This window comes from Microtus oregoni, unplaced genomic scaffold (genome assembly GCF_018167655.1).
Source record: "Microtus oregoni isolate MIOR12 unplaced genomic scaffold, Mior012 000042F_ref0000377, whole genome shotgun sequence".
NCBI lineage: Eukaryota > Metazoa > Chordata > Mammalia > Rodentia > Cricetidae > Microtus > Microtus oregoni.
The window spans coordinates 7,087,368-7,105,290 of record NW_024543209.1 but is presented as its reverse complement, the minus strand read 5'-3'; the positions used below and the strand labels follow the sequence as shown (position 1 = coordinate 7,105,290).

At 45.8% G+C, this 17,923-nt stretch overlaps 1 protein-coding gene across 4 annotated transcripts in view; it reads right to left on the bottom strand.

Moving 5' to 3' along the window:
• Positions 1–372: 372 nt before the first annotated feature.
• Positions 373–17,923, bottom strand: part of Mak (male germ cell associated kinase) — a 31,250-nt gene continuing 13,699 nt past the window's right edge. For 2 of the 4 annotated variants that reach the window (XM_041632864.1, XM_041632865.1), the window contains 5 exons: positions 16,158–16,469; positions 12,384–12,553; positions 9,686–9,834; positions 9,137–9,268; positions 373–580 (listed from right to left, as the gene is read on the bottom strand). In XM_041632864.1, the coding sequence (XP_041488798.1) occupies positions 426–580; positions 9,137–9,268; positions 9,686–9,834; positions 12,384–12,553; positions 16,158–16,469 (918 nt within the window). In that variant the 3' untranslated portion in view covers positions 373–425. Of the gene's footprint in view, positions 581–5,163; positions 5,284–7,160; positions 7,236–9,136; positions 9,269–9,685; positions 9,835–12,383; positions 12,554–16,157; positions 16,470–17,923 lie in introns of all 4 variants that reach the window. The other 2 variants (XM_041632862.1, XM_041632863.1) reach the window with 2 other exon arrangements.

Here is a 17,923-nt window from a genome sequence, read left to right as displayed (position 1 = left end):
CTATGCCAACTGCTGAGGCCACTAGGTCTCTGCAGTGACCAGAACAATAGCTTAGGCTAACAGGCAGCAAGCAAGAGTGAAATTCTCTACCCTTACTTCCCAGAGTCATAGCTATAAAAGCTTATGCACTTGTCTAGTAATTTGTAGATCAAATACTTGATACTTTGGCAAATAGTTTATTCAATACTCTGTAAAATCCCGCTCGAAAGTCCTCAGCACGGTGCTGCATCAGCACTGCGGGCCACGAGTAAGAAAACGCATTGCATTTCCAGGAAAGGAGGAAAACGGGAGCTGACTTCTGCTCTTTGAGGTACCCACAGTGGTGTGTTTCTTGGGGAACTCAGTAGAAATAGACTGTAGACATCTCCCAGGGTCAGGGGCTGGACAGTCCTCTGCGGAGTGATGTTTCAGGGTGTCCACCCCTCCTACCGGTGGCCTCCGTACTTAGCCACCCAGTCTGTCCTCCCGTGCACCGAGGGGACTGGCTGTGTGCGGTTCATGATATTGAGATTTTTTGCTGTGGGATTGTAAGTTCGTCCTGAAAACGGGCCTCGGCTAGGTTTTGTGTTCCAGGCATATTCTGAAAGAAATCAGAATTTCATTTATTTGATTATTAAATTCAAAATAAAGCAATTCATCTTTGTTTTGTAGGAAAGTGTGGATTTATCTTTGAAAGCTGTGGAGCAAATGTGAAGGTTTGCATTTAGTTTTCCTTTCTTTTTTCTTTCTTTTTCCTCTCTCTCTCTCTGTCTCTGTCTCTCTCTCTCTCTCTGGAGGCAAGTTCTTACTATGTGGCTCAGACTGATCTGGAACACTCACTACGTAGCTCAGGCTGGCCTCAGTCAGGGTCAGTTCATCCTTACTCTCCCAACACTTATGTAGGGTATTTATTACACGGATATTTACTAGAATTTTCCATGGCATAAGAGCTAGCATTTCTGATTTGTTACTCAGATGTTGCCACTCTTAGATAGCTAAACGGGAGTGAACTGACCAGGAGACATCTGTGGTTCCTTAGTCAGTGAGCAGCAGCACTTAGTGTGGTGATTAATCTCACGCTATGGTTACATCCTAAATAACATTCAAACATGGTATTACCACTAAAGACATACTTGGAACTGTGTGGAATCCAGGCTTCATGGAAGCTGTACATATAAAGTTCTGTGAAAATGTGCTATCTAGAATTTTAATTTCTCTTAATTTTTTCAGATAATACTATATAGCTCAGGCTGACCTGGAACTCACTATGTAGATCAGGCTGACCTAGAGCTTCTAGAGCTCTGCCAGCCTCTGCCTCCTGAGTCCTGGAACAAAGGTGTGTGCTAGCACTTCTGGCTCCACTGTTTCCTTTCCTTTTCTTCTTTTTTTTAAAAATTATTATTTATTTATTATGTATACAGTATTCTGGCTGCATGTTTTGCCTGAACACCAGAAAAGGGCACTTGATCTCATAGTAGATGGTTGTAAGCCACCATGTGGTTGCTGGGGATTGAACTCAGGACCTCTGGAAGAGCAGTCAATGTTCTTTACCTCTGAGCCATCTCTCCAGCCCCTCCTTTTCTTTTCTTTTTTCCCCTTCCTTCCCTCCCATTCTTTTTCTCTTTTTTTTAGTACTAGGAACTGAAACCAGGCATTAGATACATAGATAGACAAGAGCTTTGCCAGTGAACCAGAACCCAAATCCACAAACTTCATTGTTTTTTTAATTGGTAAAACCATGTGTGATCACACAAACCCTTAAAGAGCAGCCTTTAAAAAAGATCTGTTTTGTTTTGTGTGTATGAGTGTTTTGCCTGTGTATATGTATATGTACCATGTGTGTTGAATGCCCAAAGAGGTCAGAAGAAGGCGTCAGAATCCGTGGAAGCTGAGCTACAGGTGGTTGTGAACGGCCATGTGGGTGTTGGGAATTGAACCTGGATTATCTTCAGGAGCAACAAGTGCTCTTGGCCACTGAGCATCTCTCCAGCTCCAATCGGTAATTTTTAGAGGAGCCCAAATCTTTAATCACAAGGTTTATGTTATTCATCTATTTGACAGTGTGATGATTTGTGAGAGAGGTTGGCCCAGTGTTAGTGGGTTATTATCCATGATTTGAGAGATTTAAAATTTGTTAAACACTTGATATCCGAGCGAGCTTAAATTGCTTGAGGATCTCCAGTGACCAAGGCATGAGTCCTTGGGAACTAAAGTATCCAGGAACAAGTATCCAGGGAACTACTATGTCCTCTTCGGTTCCTCCTCATTCCATGCCGAGTCAGGCTTCCCGGGCCTGACATGAGGAGAGTGCCAGTCTTTGCTCTGGGCTTTATCTATCTTTTCCCACCGTGCAGCTGGTGCAGCTGCTGACGCTGGAGAGTAAACTCAGCATCAGTGCTGAGATGCACCCCGTCACTCCACCCCTTTTACAGCTGTGATGCCTTTGTTGGTCTGGTGTCCCAGCCTTTCTTACACATCACTGTGATGTTAAGAGTGGAGGAGGGAACCACGTGGGCCTGTGGTCAACAGGTGTTGGCCTCCATCTTCATGAGCAAGGCCCTGGGCCAGATTGGCATCTTGACTGCTATAGATAGTGTTTGGGTTGGGGCGGGGGCGGGGCATGACTGGCGGGAAACTTCATACTGCTCTTACTGGACTCAGTGAATCAGCTGCCTAACGTAAGCCAGGGCTATGTATCTAGAAGGGCCAATGAAGGCACTGTGTTTTCCAGGAAGCTATAACTGTTGGAATATGGAAACCTCAGGTAGTGAGCTCACACAGGTGGCCTCAGGTCCAAATGGAGCCATGAGTATAGAGCCTGTGAACGGATAGCAGAGGGGAAGCTCAGAAAGGCTTAGGAAACACATGAATGGTGTAAGACTCTGGAGTCTCCTGGAAATTGACCCACAGGCCTTCCCAGAGGCCATGGAAGCAATAAACAGTTGTGGGGTGGGAGGAGGGGATGGGGGATGGGAGCTGGGGGGCTGGGAGGCAGATAGGGGAGGGGACTTGTCATGTAGCGGCCTGCTTGTGCAGGAAGCCCAGTGACACAGCCTTTGTGACTTGTCACCTATGCTTGGGTGGCCTTCTCAATGGTCCAGATACCGGGGTCACCCCCAATAAACTCCCCAAGCTCAACTTGGATGGAATCATTTCCTGGATCTGTGGCTGCCCTCTCTGTCTAGGAACGAATAGACTCCTCAGGACAATCACCTGTGGTTTCTGTGGGTGGCTGTATTCACAGGCCACGCCCCCTGGTCTTGTTACTGTCAAGGCAGGGAATGAGGAAATATTAGGGCTTTGAAAAAAGAGGTTAAATGGGAGGATAGGAAGACATTAGCTTGATTTTTTTTTTTCCTTGCGAAACTTGAGGGTAAGGAAAGAGAGCGAGAGGGCATCTATAGAGAGGAGGGAATAGTCGAGTAAATACGGTAACGACCTGGTTGTGTTTCTGGTGGGGCACTGGAAGGCAGTGTTTTCCTAATGGGTTGCATGCACCACTTGGGAGCGGGCAATGTTTACTTCTTTTTTTTTGCCTCTCCTTCTATCACCACCTGGAGGGAAAGCTGATAAGCAGAGTAAAGGAAGAGGTGAGAGCAATTTCCTTAAAAAGGGAAAGCAGGAATATGCATGATGATCTCACAGATTCAACACAGAAGAGCCTTTTATTTTATTTTTTAATAAAAGACCCGCTCTTGGTTTCTAAAAGTGAGTACCCAGATAGCAAAGTTCTTCTAAACATCACGTTTTGCAGTTTGTATCAAAAACGGATGTTTAGTCGTGGTGAATGACTCACTATAAGACTAGCCTAAAACTCTCGGGGCTTCCTGAAATCCACCGCTGGGTATAATGTGCTTGCGACATGGGTGTATGTTGTTTAGAAGACACTGGAACGACCATGTTTTATGGCCTGCTACAGCAAATGAGTACCATGAAAGCAGCCCCCGGGGGACAGGTGGGAGCGACCAGTCGCCCCTGCCTTCTCCCTTCCCAGCTGCCTTGGCTGCTTGTCCTGTAAAAGACGGCAAATCTAAACAGTCACCTCAGCGCAAGGTCCTATTGGGACAGTGGGAAGAGCATTTTGAACTTATAAATAACAAGGAACCCTAAACCAAACTTGGGGTCATCTGCCTTACTGTTTATTTTAGATGCTTCTCGGAGGATATCTATTTTAAATGAAAATAATTTAGAGAATGTGTAGTGAGCCGGTTCGCCGCAAGAATGTTATGTACCATCAAATCTGGAGGGCTCCGAGCCAACACTTGCCATCTCTCTCCTCTGTTTTACTATGCAGCCCAGGCAGGCCTAGGGCTTCTGATCCTCCTGCCTCAGCCTCCCACATACTGGAATTTGAGGCAGATACTACTCTGCCTGGCTTGTCACCCTTCATTTCCAGAGCACACCTCTGCATGTGGCTTTCATGCCTTGTGCTGTGACAGCACAAGCCGACCCCAATTAACCACGACCCCAGAGGCGGAGGGATCAACTGTCCTGTCATCTGACATTGTTTCTTTTAGCAAAAACCAAGGGGGAGAAACTGCATCCTGAATCCCGCCTCTTAAACAGAGCGGCTGAGCACCAGGCAGAAAGTGCTGAAGACTCCCCACACCTCGCTAGGGTAAAGCGTCTCTTGGGAGGGAGAAGCTCCATGTTTGTCTTCCCTGGCTCAACTGTGGCCTCAGGTGACATTGCTAGACGCTGCTGGCTTCCTCATCCACGAAGGAGAGTCTCCATCACAGGCAAGCGTGAGGGCAGGGCAGACGGTAACCACACCATCCATTCTAGAAAGCTCTTGAAATCACTACGTGTACAAACTACATTTTTGTCAGTCTGTCTTGTGTCACTGAAGCAGCTCCCGCTGGAGCCTGCTGTGTCCTCCCATCCCACAGCCATATCCCCAGGGCAGGGCTGGGCTCTTCAGGCTCCTCCACCTCCCTAGCTGTTCTTTCCTGCCCCCTCCTCTTTCACTCCCCTTACAGGGCTCTGTGCCTTCCTTTCTCAATACTGATACTCTTTGGTTCTGGGGCCAAGCTCTGGGCAGAAACCATGGTGGAAGGGGAACCACTGAGTAGTATTAATACCGTGAGACTAATTTAACTGACCTCACTCAAGAAAACAGACCTCATAACCTTAGAAGGGCAAGCCTCTTCCAGTAAGAAATCTGTATGAGGAGATTTTTCTTACCCGAAGCCGTCGCACCAAGAGGTGCCAAGTGGATCCTCTGGCCAGCTGACCCCACTTCTTTCTTGAGAAAGGAAGGCAAGTATCCTGTCTGGTTGTAAGTGGTGTAGCTTCCAAGGGTTCCTGCCGATGCATCAGGGGGTTCGGGTCAGAAGGAGGCTTTTAAGGTGCTGCAGAGCGACTCAGACTACTATACTACCCTTCTTAATGCGAGCTGCTGTTTTACGAGCTACCGTGTTCTAGGCACCATGCTATGCCATCCCAGAAACCCTCACTCAGACCTGGAACAGCTCAGAAGCACTGTTTTGATGCCCTGTGGTTCTGATAGTGAATGGCTTGCCTGGGCTCGCAGTGAGTGAAGAACTGAGCTAGGATCTGAACCCTGAACACACTAGACTTTTTGATGACACCAGTTCTTAGGATGTGTGTGTGTGTGCATGTGTGTTGAAGATATTTATAGGCTTCTAGGCTCTGAATATGTAGGAAAGTTCTTTCATAGAAGCTATGGGAGCTACAGGCAATAAATGCTCACCATTCAGTCTCACCATCAACATTGTTAGCGAGATCAGTCTGAAGGTGGCACTGGATGAGTTGATGAGGGATCTAAAGGCACAGCCCAGCCATGAGGTCACTGGTATTGGAGAGATTAGGTTGGAAGCAAGCTGGAGAAGAGAACCGGGTGGGGGTGGGGGGGGGATAGAGTCTCTGTGTTTGTAGCCTAGGTGACTGGATGGCATGCATTAGGAAGCAATGCAGGAGGAGAATCGGGTTTGGGGGAAGGAGGTGTAGAGGAGGATATTCGGGTCAGGGAGGGAGTGGACTTGGAGATGAGTGATGTCCAGAGGATGCGCCATCTCGTGACTGGTGCATCTGTATAATTTTTAACACTAATGCATTTAAGCAAGTACAGCAGACGACACTGACCGGCCTTCTCATCCCCAGTGCTCACTGTGAATCACTAATCCATCCTGTTACTTCAAAAGACGGGTCTGAGACTTCTGATCCGATCCTCCCGCTGCTACTCACTCCCCTGAGTGCTGGGATTACAGGTGTGTGCCACCCCACCTGGTTTATGCGGTGCTGGGACTTGAGCCTGCAGTGTCATGTATGTTAGATAGACAAGCTGAACTCCATCCCCCAAAGCCTCAAAAGACTTGGAAAGAAGTTCAAAGCCATGCTCACATCCGGTAGCCACTTCAGAGCATGGTGAGCCCCTGCTCACCTCCTCTTCACCAGGGCAAACGCAGTAACTACTGGATGTCACAAGCATTAGGCATGAGTGAGAGCTAAGGAAATGGTACTTCTTCTATCTTATAGGTGGAGAAAATGGCTTTAATAACTAACTGAGAATAAAAATAACAAGAAACAAGCAAAATGGGAACAAGGCAGACACTAGAAGCCACCATGCGCTAGGCAGCTGTCCACTGCTGTATGCTGCCAAAAGACTTTACGAAGAATGACCGGACCTGGCAATCAATTCTTAAATTATCTTGGCTTATTACGTGAGGTGCTTGCTTGCTGCAGGGTTTTATGTATGAGAGACTGGAAAGTTTTTTAGGCTGGAAGCTAGACGCTGGTATTTGCTGTGGAAACAGCTAATGTCAATCAATACCCTGCCCCCTGAAATCCACCATTGCCATTAACGCTGGTTTTCTTTACAATGGTTGTGCGTGTGTAAGAAAGGAACACCAGGATTTTTTTTTCTAAATCCTAGAAATATTGATCGCAAAACAAGAAACTATTCTTTACTTTCAACAGAGTGATTTTTGTGATTCCTAGACATGCCATAACTAATTTATGGCATAATTAGAAAGGCGAGCACAGAGAATCTGAAAAGAAAGAAGGCGCTCTGGGCGGCTCGAGAAAGCTGCTCTTCCCCTCGGCCCTGACCTGACCCTGAAGCAGGTTACCCTGGCCTTCTGTGAGAGGCTTGGGCCTGCGGCTGAGAAGAGAGCCAGTGAGTCTAAGCCATCTGTTGGTTTACAGTGCCCAGAAATTACCTTGCCGGTCCTCTAGCTTCTCAGTGGACTTTTCAGAGCATGACAGGTGTTCAATCGGTTTAATAATGCTTTCTTCTAAAAGAAGGTGGTTGAGAGAGAGAGAGAGCCGCAAGGGGAGTGTTAAAGGAGAGCAGAGGGAAAATTGTTAAATGGTTAGTGGAGAGACCCAGAAAGAGCTCTACAATGAGAAATGTCCCCGTGCGCCGTCACAGCTTCCCTGCAGTGCTGACTATGAATAAAAACGCTCGAAACTTTGGCACCATCATCTGAACCGATCTGTATAACTCACAGCCTCTGGAAATACTACTTTGAAATCGCTGAGATGAAATAAATGGATTACAGAGGTGTAGTCTGGTGCTCCAGCCTTGTTTTTTTTTTTTAATTTTTTATTTATTTATTTATTTATTAAGAATTTCTGCCTCCTCCCCGCAACTGCTTCCCATTTCCCTCCCCCTCCCCCAAACAAGTCCCCCTCCTTCATCTGCTCGAAGAGCAATCAGGGTTCCCTGACCTGTGGGAAGCCCAAGGACCACCCACCTCTATCCAGGTCTCATAAGGTGAGCATCCAAACTGCCTAGGCTCCCCCAAAGCCAGTATGTGCAGTAGGATCAAAAACCCACTGCGATTGTTCTTGAGTTCTCAGTATTCCTCATGGGAGCACCGGACAGAAATCTCAAGGTCCAAATCAGGAGCAGAAGGAGACGGAGCACGAGCAAGGAACTCAGGACCACGAGGGGTGCACCCACACACTAAGACAATGGGGATGTTCTATTGGGATCTCACCAAGGCCAGCTGGCCTAGGTCTGAAAAAGCATGGGATAAATCCGGACTAGCTGAACATAGCAGCCTTGTTAAATGGGCAAGTGGAACTGGTAGAAGAACTTGACAGAAGTCTATAAACTACAGCTACCTCCAAACACAAAACCCAAACCACACTTATGCCGAGGATTCTACACCGTGAATGACTGACTAGAATTTCTAGATTGTGGAGAGTTGGAATGTTACAATCCAGAGCCAAGGGCCTTTGTCCCTTTTTAGTTCATTTAAAAGCCATTTATTGCCCACCCCCAGTGTGTGACCTAACATCCTTTAAAGTTTACAAAACCCATAAAAGTCTGCCGGCTCTGACGAACAAGCACATGAGCTGACACCCTTTCGCGGGCTAAAGTCTCATCTCCATCCCTTTCTCCTAAATCATACTTTAGCTTCCAGATTCTATTCAAATAGAACTTTAGACTTAAAGGTATAAACTCGTCATTCAAAAATTGTATATGTTAGAAAAAATGTAGCTTTCTGTAACCATAGTAAATATGCTTTCCTATATTGTTAAATTATAATGATTCATGGCATATAACTAATAAAAAGATAACATTATAAATTTTGATGCCTAAGCATGGAAGGTAACTGTTGCTAGGAACACAGTTTAATGAGGCGTATTCTCTCAAGTTGTTTGTGTTTCAGCAAGTGAGTGTTTGTTAGAGGGGCAGGCGAGGCCTCAGCCATAGCTCTATTCTCTTGTCTTGATTTTCACTTTTGCAGAGAGAAGCCTGAGGAAACCTTGTTGATGTGAACACTTTGCTGAGGATCATTTTGTTACTATTCTCTGCACTTTATGGGCCATAATGGCAGAGCGATCTGTGACAATGGTTTTTAATTAATTGTCATCAGACAGTTCAATGAGGCCCTCTTTTAATTTTCTAAGGGCTAAAGACTGGGACCCCCTTGACTTTGAAGGGGGAGGTGACGCACTCTGTGTAGCCCTGGATGGCCTCGAACTCTGGATCTTCCCAGCAGCCACACAACTTCCACAAGGATTAGCTCCCCATTCCTGAGGGTTTCCTCATCTTTCAACATATCCAACTGTCCCTTTGACTGGCACCTTGGACAATGTAATTCGACTTGGCCAGTGAGAAGTCTTTTCCGTTTTCTGTTTACAAACAGGCATCAGACACTGACAGGTGGCATGCATCTCTTACCTGCATTATTCCTCTTGAAGGCAAGTTCCGCCCCCATGGATCCCAGCGACTTAGGAAATAGTTGACTATTCCAAGCCTGTGTGTTAATATCCTTGCCCCCGGCTACCAAAGACACGTTCTTGGGATTCACACCTAAAGAAAAAAACAACGAAGCAGTCATGTTCAAAGTTAGAGTGTGACTGTGAACCCAAAGGAAGATGAACGCTGAGACACGGCCTAGTAGGTGAATATGCTGCCACTGCCCAGCTCCCAGCTCAGTATTTCTTGAACAGACTTCCATTGGTCACAGAGACAGGAAGCTCATGGCAGTAGGCACAGCTGTCAAAGAGTCCTGGGACTCTGCTTTCTCCTTCCCTGGCCCCTCTTTTCAGAGATACCACAGCCCTTTACCCTATCAAGACTCTGATGAACATTATCCCTTTTTTGTGTTGTTTTGGACCAGGGTATCAGACAGCTCAGGCTGGCCTGGGATCCCTAATACTCCTGCTCCCGCCTTCTGAGTGCTGGGATTGAGTGGTAAATATTAAGTGGCCAATTTTCTCCACTTACCTGGGAGGTATCTTGATTGTTTTAAATAGTACTGCTTAGCAGTTGAAGCGGTTGACAAGTTTGTATCGGACTTCAGAGAAACAGCCGGGTGTAAACTCCTATTTTCCCCCTTGGAGTGGGTGGAGCCTGGGGTTCCTGACTCTGGGAGCCTTGAAAGTCAACACAACACAGCAGTCACAGCATGAAAACCAGCAGACCTCCCCACCTCCTTCAGTGACTCGAATGAGATGATGCCAAACCACGAGGCCTTTTGCTGTCAGGACTGCTAAATGATAACTCCCTCCATATCTCTGCCAGCACAGGGGTCATAGCTGACGTTGGACGAGATGTGGCAGAGCCTCTATAGCGGTTTGTGGGTCTGTAATCTGATGGAGGAAGGTCATTGGTTAAATAAAAAGAAACTGCTTGGCCCTCATTGGTTAGAAGATAGGTGGGAGGAGTAAACAGAACAGAACGCTGGGAGGAAGAGGAAGTGAGCTCAGACTCCACAGCTCTCCTCTCGGGAGCAGACGCCTCAGAGAGACGCCATGCCCCGCTCCCAGGCAGACGCACGCGATGAAGCTCCCACCCAGGATGGACATAGGCTAGAATCTTCCCGGTAAGCGCACCTAGGGGCGCTACACAGATGATTAGAAATGGGCTAAATTAATATGTGAGAATTAGCCTAGAAGAGGCTAGATAGAAATGGGCCAAGCAGTGATTAAATGAATACAGTTTGTGTGTTGTTATTTCGGGCATGAGCTAGCCAGGCAGCCGGGGTGCTGGGGACACAGCCCCGCCGCCCATATTACTACAGTAATCCAGTTTGATTCTTCTGGAATTGCTGCAGTCGTGGATTAATAAGGTTGAAGACCACATGGCAGCCATGGCCATCTCTGCCTCCTACCAAAGTTGTTTCTATCTAGGAAGGTTGTTTAGGGCAGGACACTGGCCACCTATTCCGGGGGAGCTCTAGACACAGGTAGCATTGTTTTATTGGGGGTGGATCACCATTTCTGGCTTCTTTCCCTCTTATTCAACTATAGTTTTACTACTTATGGAAGGTCTATTCATGCTTTGTCCTCCCCCCACCTCTCCCAGGGGATTAAACTCAGGCTCTAGTACATAGAAGGCAAACACTCTACACTGAGTTACACCCCAGTCCCTCTCTCACTTAGAGACAGGATGCCTCTAAGTTGCCCAGGTTGGCCCTGAACTTGTGGTCCTTACCCTCTGGAGTAGCTGGAACTACAGTGTGTACTATATGGAGGTTCGCTCTGTGTGTATGTGTGTGGTGTTGTTATTTTAAGATGTGGCTTTTTGACCTTGAAGTGCTGATCCCTGACACCCTTGTCCCACTTCCCAAGTGTTGGAATTAGAGGTATCTGTCATCATGCCTGTTTTTGTTTTGTTTCATTGTTGTTATTGTTTTGGCCTCTTTTTATGGGATGGTTCTTTGTTGTTGTTTTGCTTCTTTATTGAGACCAATCTATAGTTATATAGATTATATAGTTATATAATCCAGGCTGGTCTTGAACTTTTGTATCTTTCTTCCTCAGGTTCCAGTGTAGCTGGGACTACAGGTGTCAGCAAAATGTCCTCCTATAGGTTTTCTCCTTAGAAGAAGGATGTATACGGAGCTCCAGCCGAGCCTCTGGAGTGGCCTATGCCGGGCTTCTCACTTCTGCCTTTCCTAGCATCTCAGAATTTCATCCAAGGACCACATAAAACCGATGGTGGCAGAGTAGAGTAACTTGACCTAATGGGACTGAATGGAGTTCTTCCCAAGTTCAAGTGCTGTAGGGAAGAAAACGTGTGAGTCTAGACTGGGAGCCAGAGGAATCTATGCATGTGCACCCTTGACAGTCTCTGTGTGTCTTCAGAGGGATGACCACCTGTGTGTGCCCTTGACAGCCTCTGTGTGTCTTCAGAGGAATGACCACTCGTGTCTGCGCTATGCAATACCAAAGTTCCTCACTTGTGACATGGCTGTCCCTTTTACTGCTTCTGTTACAGGCAGAAAAGAAAATGAAAGTACATTCCCAAGATGTTCACCACAATTGAGCCCACCCTGATCAGAGCCAAATAATGCCCGGATGATGACCTAAGCCCTGAAGACAAGGACCCACTGGACACTGAACTTGCAGGAAAGGGTCAGAAAATGAGTTTCAAATGTTTGAACAGGAAGCAATCTAATAATTAACCCTAAACATCGTCAGAGGAGACCATTAACTATGCATGTGCTTCTCTGCACTCTGTACACAGAAATGTGAACTTTAGGTGGGGATAAAGGTGGTCACAGGTCACTAGAGTGAGCTGGGTGTGGCTGGTTTGTTCCTGTGGTCTGAGCTACTCCGGAGATAGGGTGGGAGGAGTACTCCAGTCTGTAAGTCTGAGACCTGCCTGGGCAACATAGCTAGACACTGTCTCAAAAAATAAATAAGGAAGAAAGAAAGGAAGGAAAGAAGGAAGAAAGAAAGAAAAAGAGAAAACCCACAAAAAATAATATCAAGGTCAAAAACCAACTTTGCCCTACACACACATGTACACACACCGCTAAATCATTACTGTGAAAGTCAAGATTCTCACCTTTCTGGAGGTATCAATAAAGATTTCTGGGGTTTGTAGAGGAAAGTATTCATCTTTGTCATTGCATTAATGGGTGAAATAAAGTTGATGGGCGATAAAATACATTTCTCTGGGGAATGTGCAATTTTACCTAAATGAAGTCTCTTTCTTCTGTTCCTTGAAGGCGCTCATGCTCGGCTTTTTGGAATGGGAGGCTCCGAAGTGGCAGTCCTCAAAGTCGTCACAGCTGTCTCCAGACTTGAAGACCGTCTGGCCCCAGCGTCTCCGAGCTCCTTTATGGCCCAGTGTGCTGACTGACTTCTGTGGTGAAAAAGGACGAGCCACCAAAGTCCTAAATTATCTAAGATTTGCACAAGCAATTGGACATCAAGTGTCTCAATTCTCAGCCACCCTTCCATTTACAGTTACATGTCCCTTAAGGACAGGACATGTCCTGAGAAATGCATCCACGGGTAACTGTCATTGTGCGGACATCATAGAATGTACTTACAAAAACCTAGGTGCTCTGCTCCACCATGCAGCTCTTAATTCACAGGCAACAAATGTGTTCCAAATGTATTATACTGAGTACTGCTGGGAACTGTGGGGGATGGTTACTACTCGTGTATCTAGGCATATGTAAATGTAGACAAGGTACTGCGAAGAGGCTGGGGATATAGGTTAGTGGTAGAGCACATCTGTAGCACACACAGGGGCCCAGATCCAACCCAGCTACCTGGTAGCCCTCCCCGCCCCACACACAAATAGATAAAAGAGCAGCAGGCACTTGAAGCAGCTAACTACATCCATTCAGGAGCAGAAAGAGAATAAACTGTGCATACCTACACCTACAAGCTCAGCTTGCTTTTTCTTTTTCAATACAGTATAGGACCCCAAACCAAGGAACAGTGCCACCTAGTCTCAGGCTGCCTCTTCCTGCATTAATGAATATAATGACAATAATTCCCCACAGACATACATGCAGGCCAACCTGATCTAGGCAGTCCCTCAATTGAGACTCTTGGTCCAGTTGATTGTGTCACACTGACAATTAAAACTAGCCACCAACCAGTACTAGAGGTCTGAGGTTCTGGGGTGACCCTTCATAGAATCTAGAAAACCAGGATGTAGTTGTGCGCCTCCCTGCCCTTCTCATTAAGTGGAAATAGCCTTATGGAGCACATTGAGGCTGTCATGTCCCTGTGTCTTTCAGCAATGACTTTTAAAGCTAGGGCCTCTGAGATGGCTGGGGTGGGCTGGGATGTAAGTCACTTGCTGAAAAGCTTGACAACCCGAGTTTCATTCCGGGGACTGCAGGAAGGAAAGAGAACAGATGCCTGTGGGTTGTCCTGGAAACTCCATGAGTGCCCCTCCCCAAGAAATAATAAATAAATACGTGTATTAAAGTCTTAAAAATTAAGTCTAATTATCTTTGAATAGCATTCTATTAATGGGGATAAGGAACGAGGAAGAAGTTGCGGCTTAGGACAGAGAGTAAGCTGGTCTCCTAGAGACTGACAGAGTGGCAATGTGACCTGTGAACTGAAAAACACAAAAGCAGCTCAAAATAAGGAGTGGAGTGTGGAAGGAAGGCTGGCTGAGCCACGGCATGAGGATGCTGGAAGAACGGCCCGCAAGTGTGCAGAGCTGGTGACATCTGGATGGGCAACGACAGGAACTGGTCCCTGCCAACCTCTGCACCGTCATTTACTCAGCCAGGAGGAACACTTTCCAAACCAATCAGAATGAAAAGATTCACAGAGTCCACACAGCTGGATCTGGACCGTCCTCAGCTGGACTGCCTGCTAGTGTGAAGCTGAATGCTGATCCCTGCTGAGTCATGTCAGTAAGTACAGAGTGACCCTGCACATTTGGGAAGACTAGAAGGGGCAGATATAAGTAAGGCTTTTAAAAGAGGAAGTGAAATTTTGCAATCCTTGTCAATGCTTTGTCAAAGGATGAGGGTAAAAATTCTAGGAAGCTGGTGGGTCATATAAGCCGCCATTTTTCAGGGAGCTGTGACTCCATCGGATGTGGTAGGAAGTACACGTGAGCACCGGTCAAACTGGTGTCACGAGTTGTCACGCTCCCCTCAACAATGAAGCAAATAGAGGCCAGTGAATGTGGATCAGTATGTAGTTTAAAATTTAATGAGCGATCAGCAGATTGATGGCAGCCTAGAAGGTTCTCTTGCTGCTGTCTGAGAGCATCCTGCTTTTCTGTTCATCATGCGGATACAGGACAAGATACAGACAACTAAATAAATCCACAGACGTCAGGACTGTTAAACCCTGGAGCCAAAATAAGACGGTTTGGGGGTAACTGAGCTTTTAAACTCTTTCAACCCTAGAGATGGACTATGCAAGACGAAGTGCAGAACACGTGACCTGCGGAAACATCTAGTAACAAAACAGACGCGGAGATTTTCATGGGAGGAACATTCCATCACAGTTCTGGGTACGTTAGCTATATAAAGATGAAGGGTTAGTTGTTAGGTTCTATAACTTGGTGAATATGCCCAGAGGCTGAACACAGTGTACAGTTCTTAGACACTGCTTGATTAAATACAAACTTTTCTTTCCTCTCAGTGTGCACCAGCATCCGGTGACGTTCTGAGGGGGGAAGAGGAAACGCAACCCTCAGTGACCAGAATGGCCCTTCAGTTTTGGGAGGTTGGAAGCCATTTTTCCTGCGTTACCCTCCCTGGTATGTCTGTCTGCCTCTTGTTCAGGAAGCTCCATTCTCAGTGGCCAGCAGAATGAGGAAGGGGGTTGGAAGCCTGTCAGAACAAGAGTCAGAGGGACTTGGGGATGTTTCACCCAGAGGGCAGATGATACAGGGCTGTTTTCAAATTCCTGCAGGGCTGCCTTTCTGGAAGAATGATATCTTCTATTATACGGCACAGAGAACCATATTCTCCCTTCTATTACAGTCCACGGGGAACCACATTCTCCCTTCTATTACAGGCCATGGAGTCTCCTGTTCTAGCCACAGAGAACCACAGTCTCTAATATTCAGAGCTGGATGGAGACTCTTCTGGACCCTGGAGGCTCTTCATTTATTCAGTAAATATTAATTTTTTTACCATAGTAGGCACTTTCTAGACTCTGATAAGCAAATTGGACATATTTCTGATGTCACAGAGCTTGCACTCCAGTAGAAGGGAAAATGCTCTACAACAATACTAGAAACATAAATTAGTGCCTCCTTAGGACGGGTTTGGTATTAGTGTGAGATAGGAAGGCTCATATTAAAATGGTGAGAGCTGGGGATGGACCAGGAATTAGATACAATATTTGAAAAGATCTGTGCGAGAAGCAGCCCAATACAATAGTCAGCCCTGAAAACATAAACATATAGGTACAGACTGCATAGGTTGTATTTATATATTTCTGAATATGCACACACACACATATACACACACCAATAATGAAAAAGAGGCCATGATTTTAAAATAGAATAAGGAAGGGTACATGCGAGGGTTTGGAGGGAGGGAAGTGAAGGAGAAAATAATGTAATCATAGCATAACCTCAAAGATTAAAAATAAATAAAAATAATGTTCTTTAAAACCTTCTAGTCTGCTTGTGTTCATTATCAGTAAAAAACAGTATGAAATTCTTTGGAAAATGTTTAATATTTAGAATCAGTGCTCTAGAGTGTCCAATTCCTTCTATGAATTCTTAAAAGAAGCTTGCAGCATACAATTGATATTCCTTTATTCTGGACATTTCTCCTCATCATCTTAAAATATTACCTATCTCTTGCTGAATCTCAACCAAGGAAATCAGGGACTTGGACTTGGGACAAACTCCATAATTCTCCAGAGTTAGAATTGCATCAATAATTTAATGTGTGTTTTCTGGCCACTTCCTACCCAAACTGCAGCAGGCCATGCCAGCTAAGGGATCCCTCCTGGCTACTCACCATGGCCATGGTTTTGATGATACTTGGAAACATCGTTTGTGGTGGTTTCTGGTGACCCTGCTGCTTTGAAGGTGGCTGGATCACTGTGTTTTGTGGTAGTTGAATAGGCTGCAGTGGTTGGTGGCCCTGCTTTGATTGGGGCTGCCCGGCAGGCTGATCAAGTATGTTTGGCAAAGGCTTAGGATCCCGTTCAGAGAAAGATGGCTTTGGTTCCAGTGGCTTCAGCTGCTTGTTTAAAGTCTGTTTTGCATCCTGATGGTGTGAGGAAGGGCCCAGTACCTGACCGACTTGAAAATATGGGTGTTTCAATGCCTGGAAAAACAAGAAAATATCATGCATCACATCACATCACAGCGATGTTTAGCTAATCAGAATATTTCCAAGTTTAAATTGTGTGCAAGCTTAAGGTAGGGCAGAGTGTCATTATTAACAATGATTTTCTTGGTCAAGGTTCTAGGTATTGAACCCATGGCCTTATACGCTAGCCATGAACTCTGTATTAAGGAGAGCCAAGCAAGTAGGATCGCTGTAGGAAATACACAGCTGGACAATGCTGAGAATGTTGACACCAGAAGACAAACTTCCCTGGAGAAAGTCCGCCTCCTGTAACTGAAGCACACAGCTAAATCTACAGGTGCACGTTCTTCGGGTTTTGTCCTATCTTTTAAAATAAACTATAGGCTGGGCGGTGGTGGCGCACACCTTTAATCCCAGCACTCGGGAGGCAGAGGCAGGCGGATCTCTGTGAGTTCGAGAACAGCCTGGTCTACAAGAGCTAGTTCCAGGACAGGCTCCAAAACCACAGAGAAACCCTGTATCGAAAAACCAAAAATAAATAAATAAATAAATAAAATAAACTATAGGCAAGGTGAACGCATTGAAAGTTTTCTCTAGCCCAGTTATAAATGACTCCATGTGGGTGCTAGGGGTTGACCTCAGGACATCAGTAAGTACCCGGATCTGCTGACCCATCTTGTTGGCTCCTCTTCCACTGCTTTTGTAGCCACATTTTTCTCATCATGATATCAAGTTTTACACACACCTCCTGTTGGTTTTTAAGTAGTCACACGCAGTCTCTTGTGATCTCTTCCTATGTCAGGACTGTTGCTATGGTGATTGCATCACAGGTTATTTTACGATCTCACTGCTCTCTAATTCCCTGCCTGTGTTCAGATTCGCCTGGGTTAATCTTTCTCTTTTATTTTGTTTTTTAATGATTCATTTATTTTTACTTTATGTGTACTGATGTTTTGCTTGCATGTATGTCTGTGTTGGATCTCCTGGAACTGGAGTTACATACAGTTGTGAGCTGCCACGTGGGTGCTGGGAATTGAACCTTGGTCCTCTGAAAGAGTAGCCAATGCTCTTAACCACTGAGCCATCTCTACAGCTTCCTCTCTCTCTCTTTTTTTTTATATCTAGTTTTTAGAAAACACATAAGTTAATTCTTTTTAAAAGTGTGGGGGGCAATTTGTACATGGAATTTATACTAAATTTAAAGAATATAGGCAAATAAAGGGATGGTATTTTAAAGGTCCTGAGATTTGTGACACACAGTGCCACAATACTGCCGTCTTGTGGGAGTCAGGGGTTAAACTCCCATTACTATAGTCCGATTTCTTGATGTACACCGAAAATAAGAATCCTGCTCCTCAACCAAAGAGTTCCCTGAGCAGGCATCTGCCCACCTCACAGGTCACACGGGATTATCGTCAGTGGTGGCCCCTTCTGGCTCGTTGGGACCGTGACACCATCACGCAGTGGCT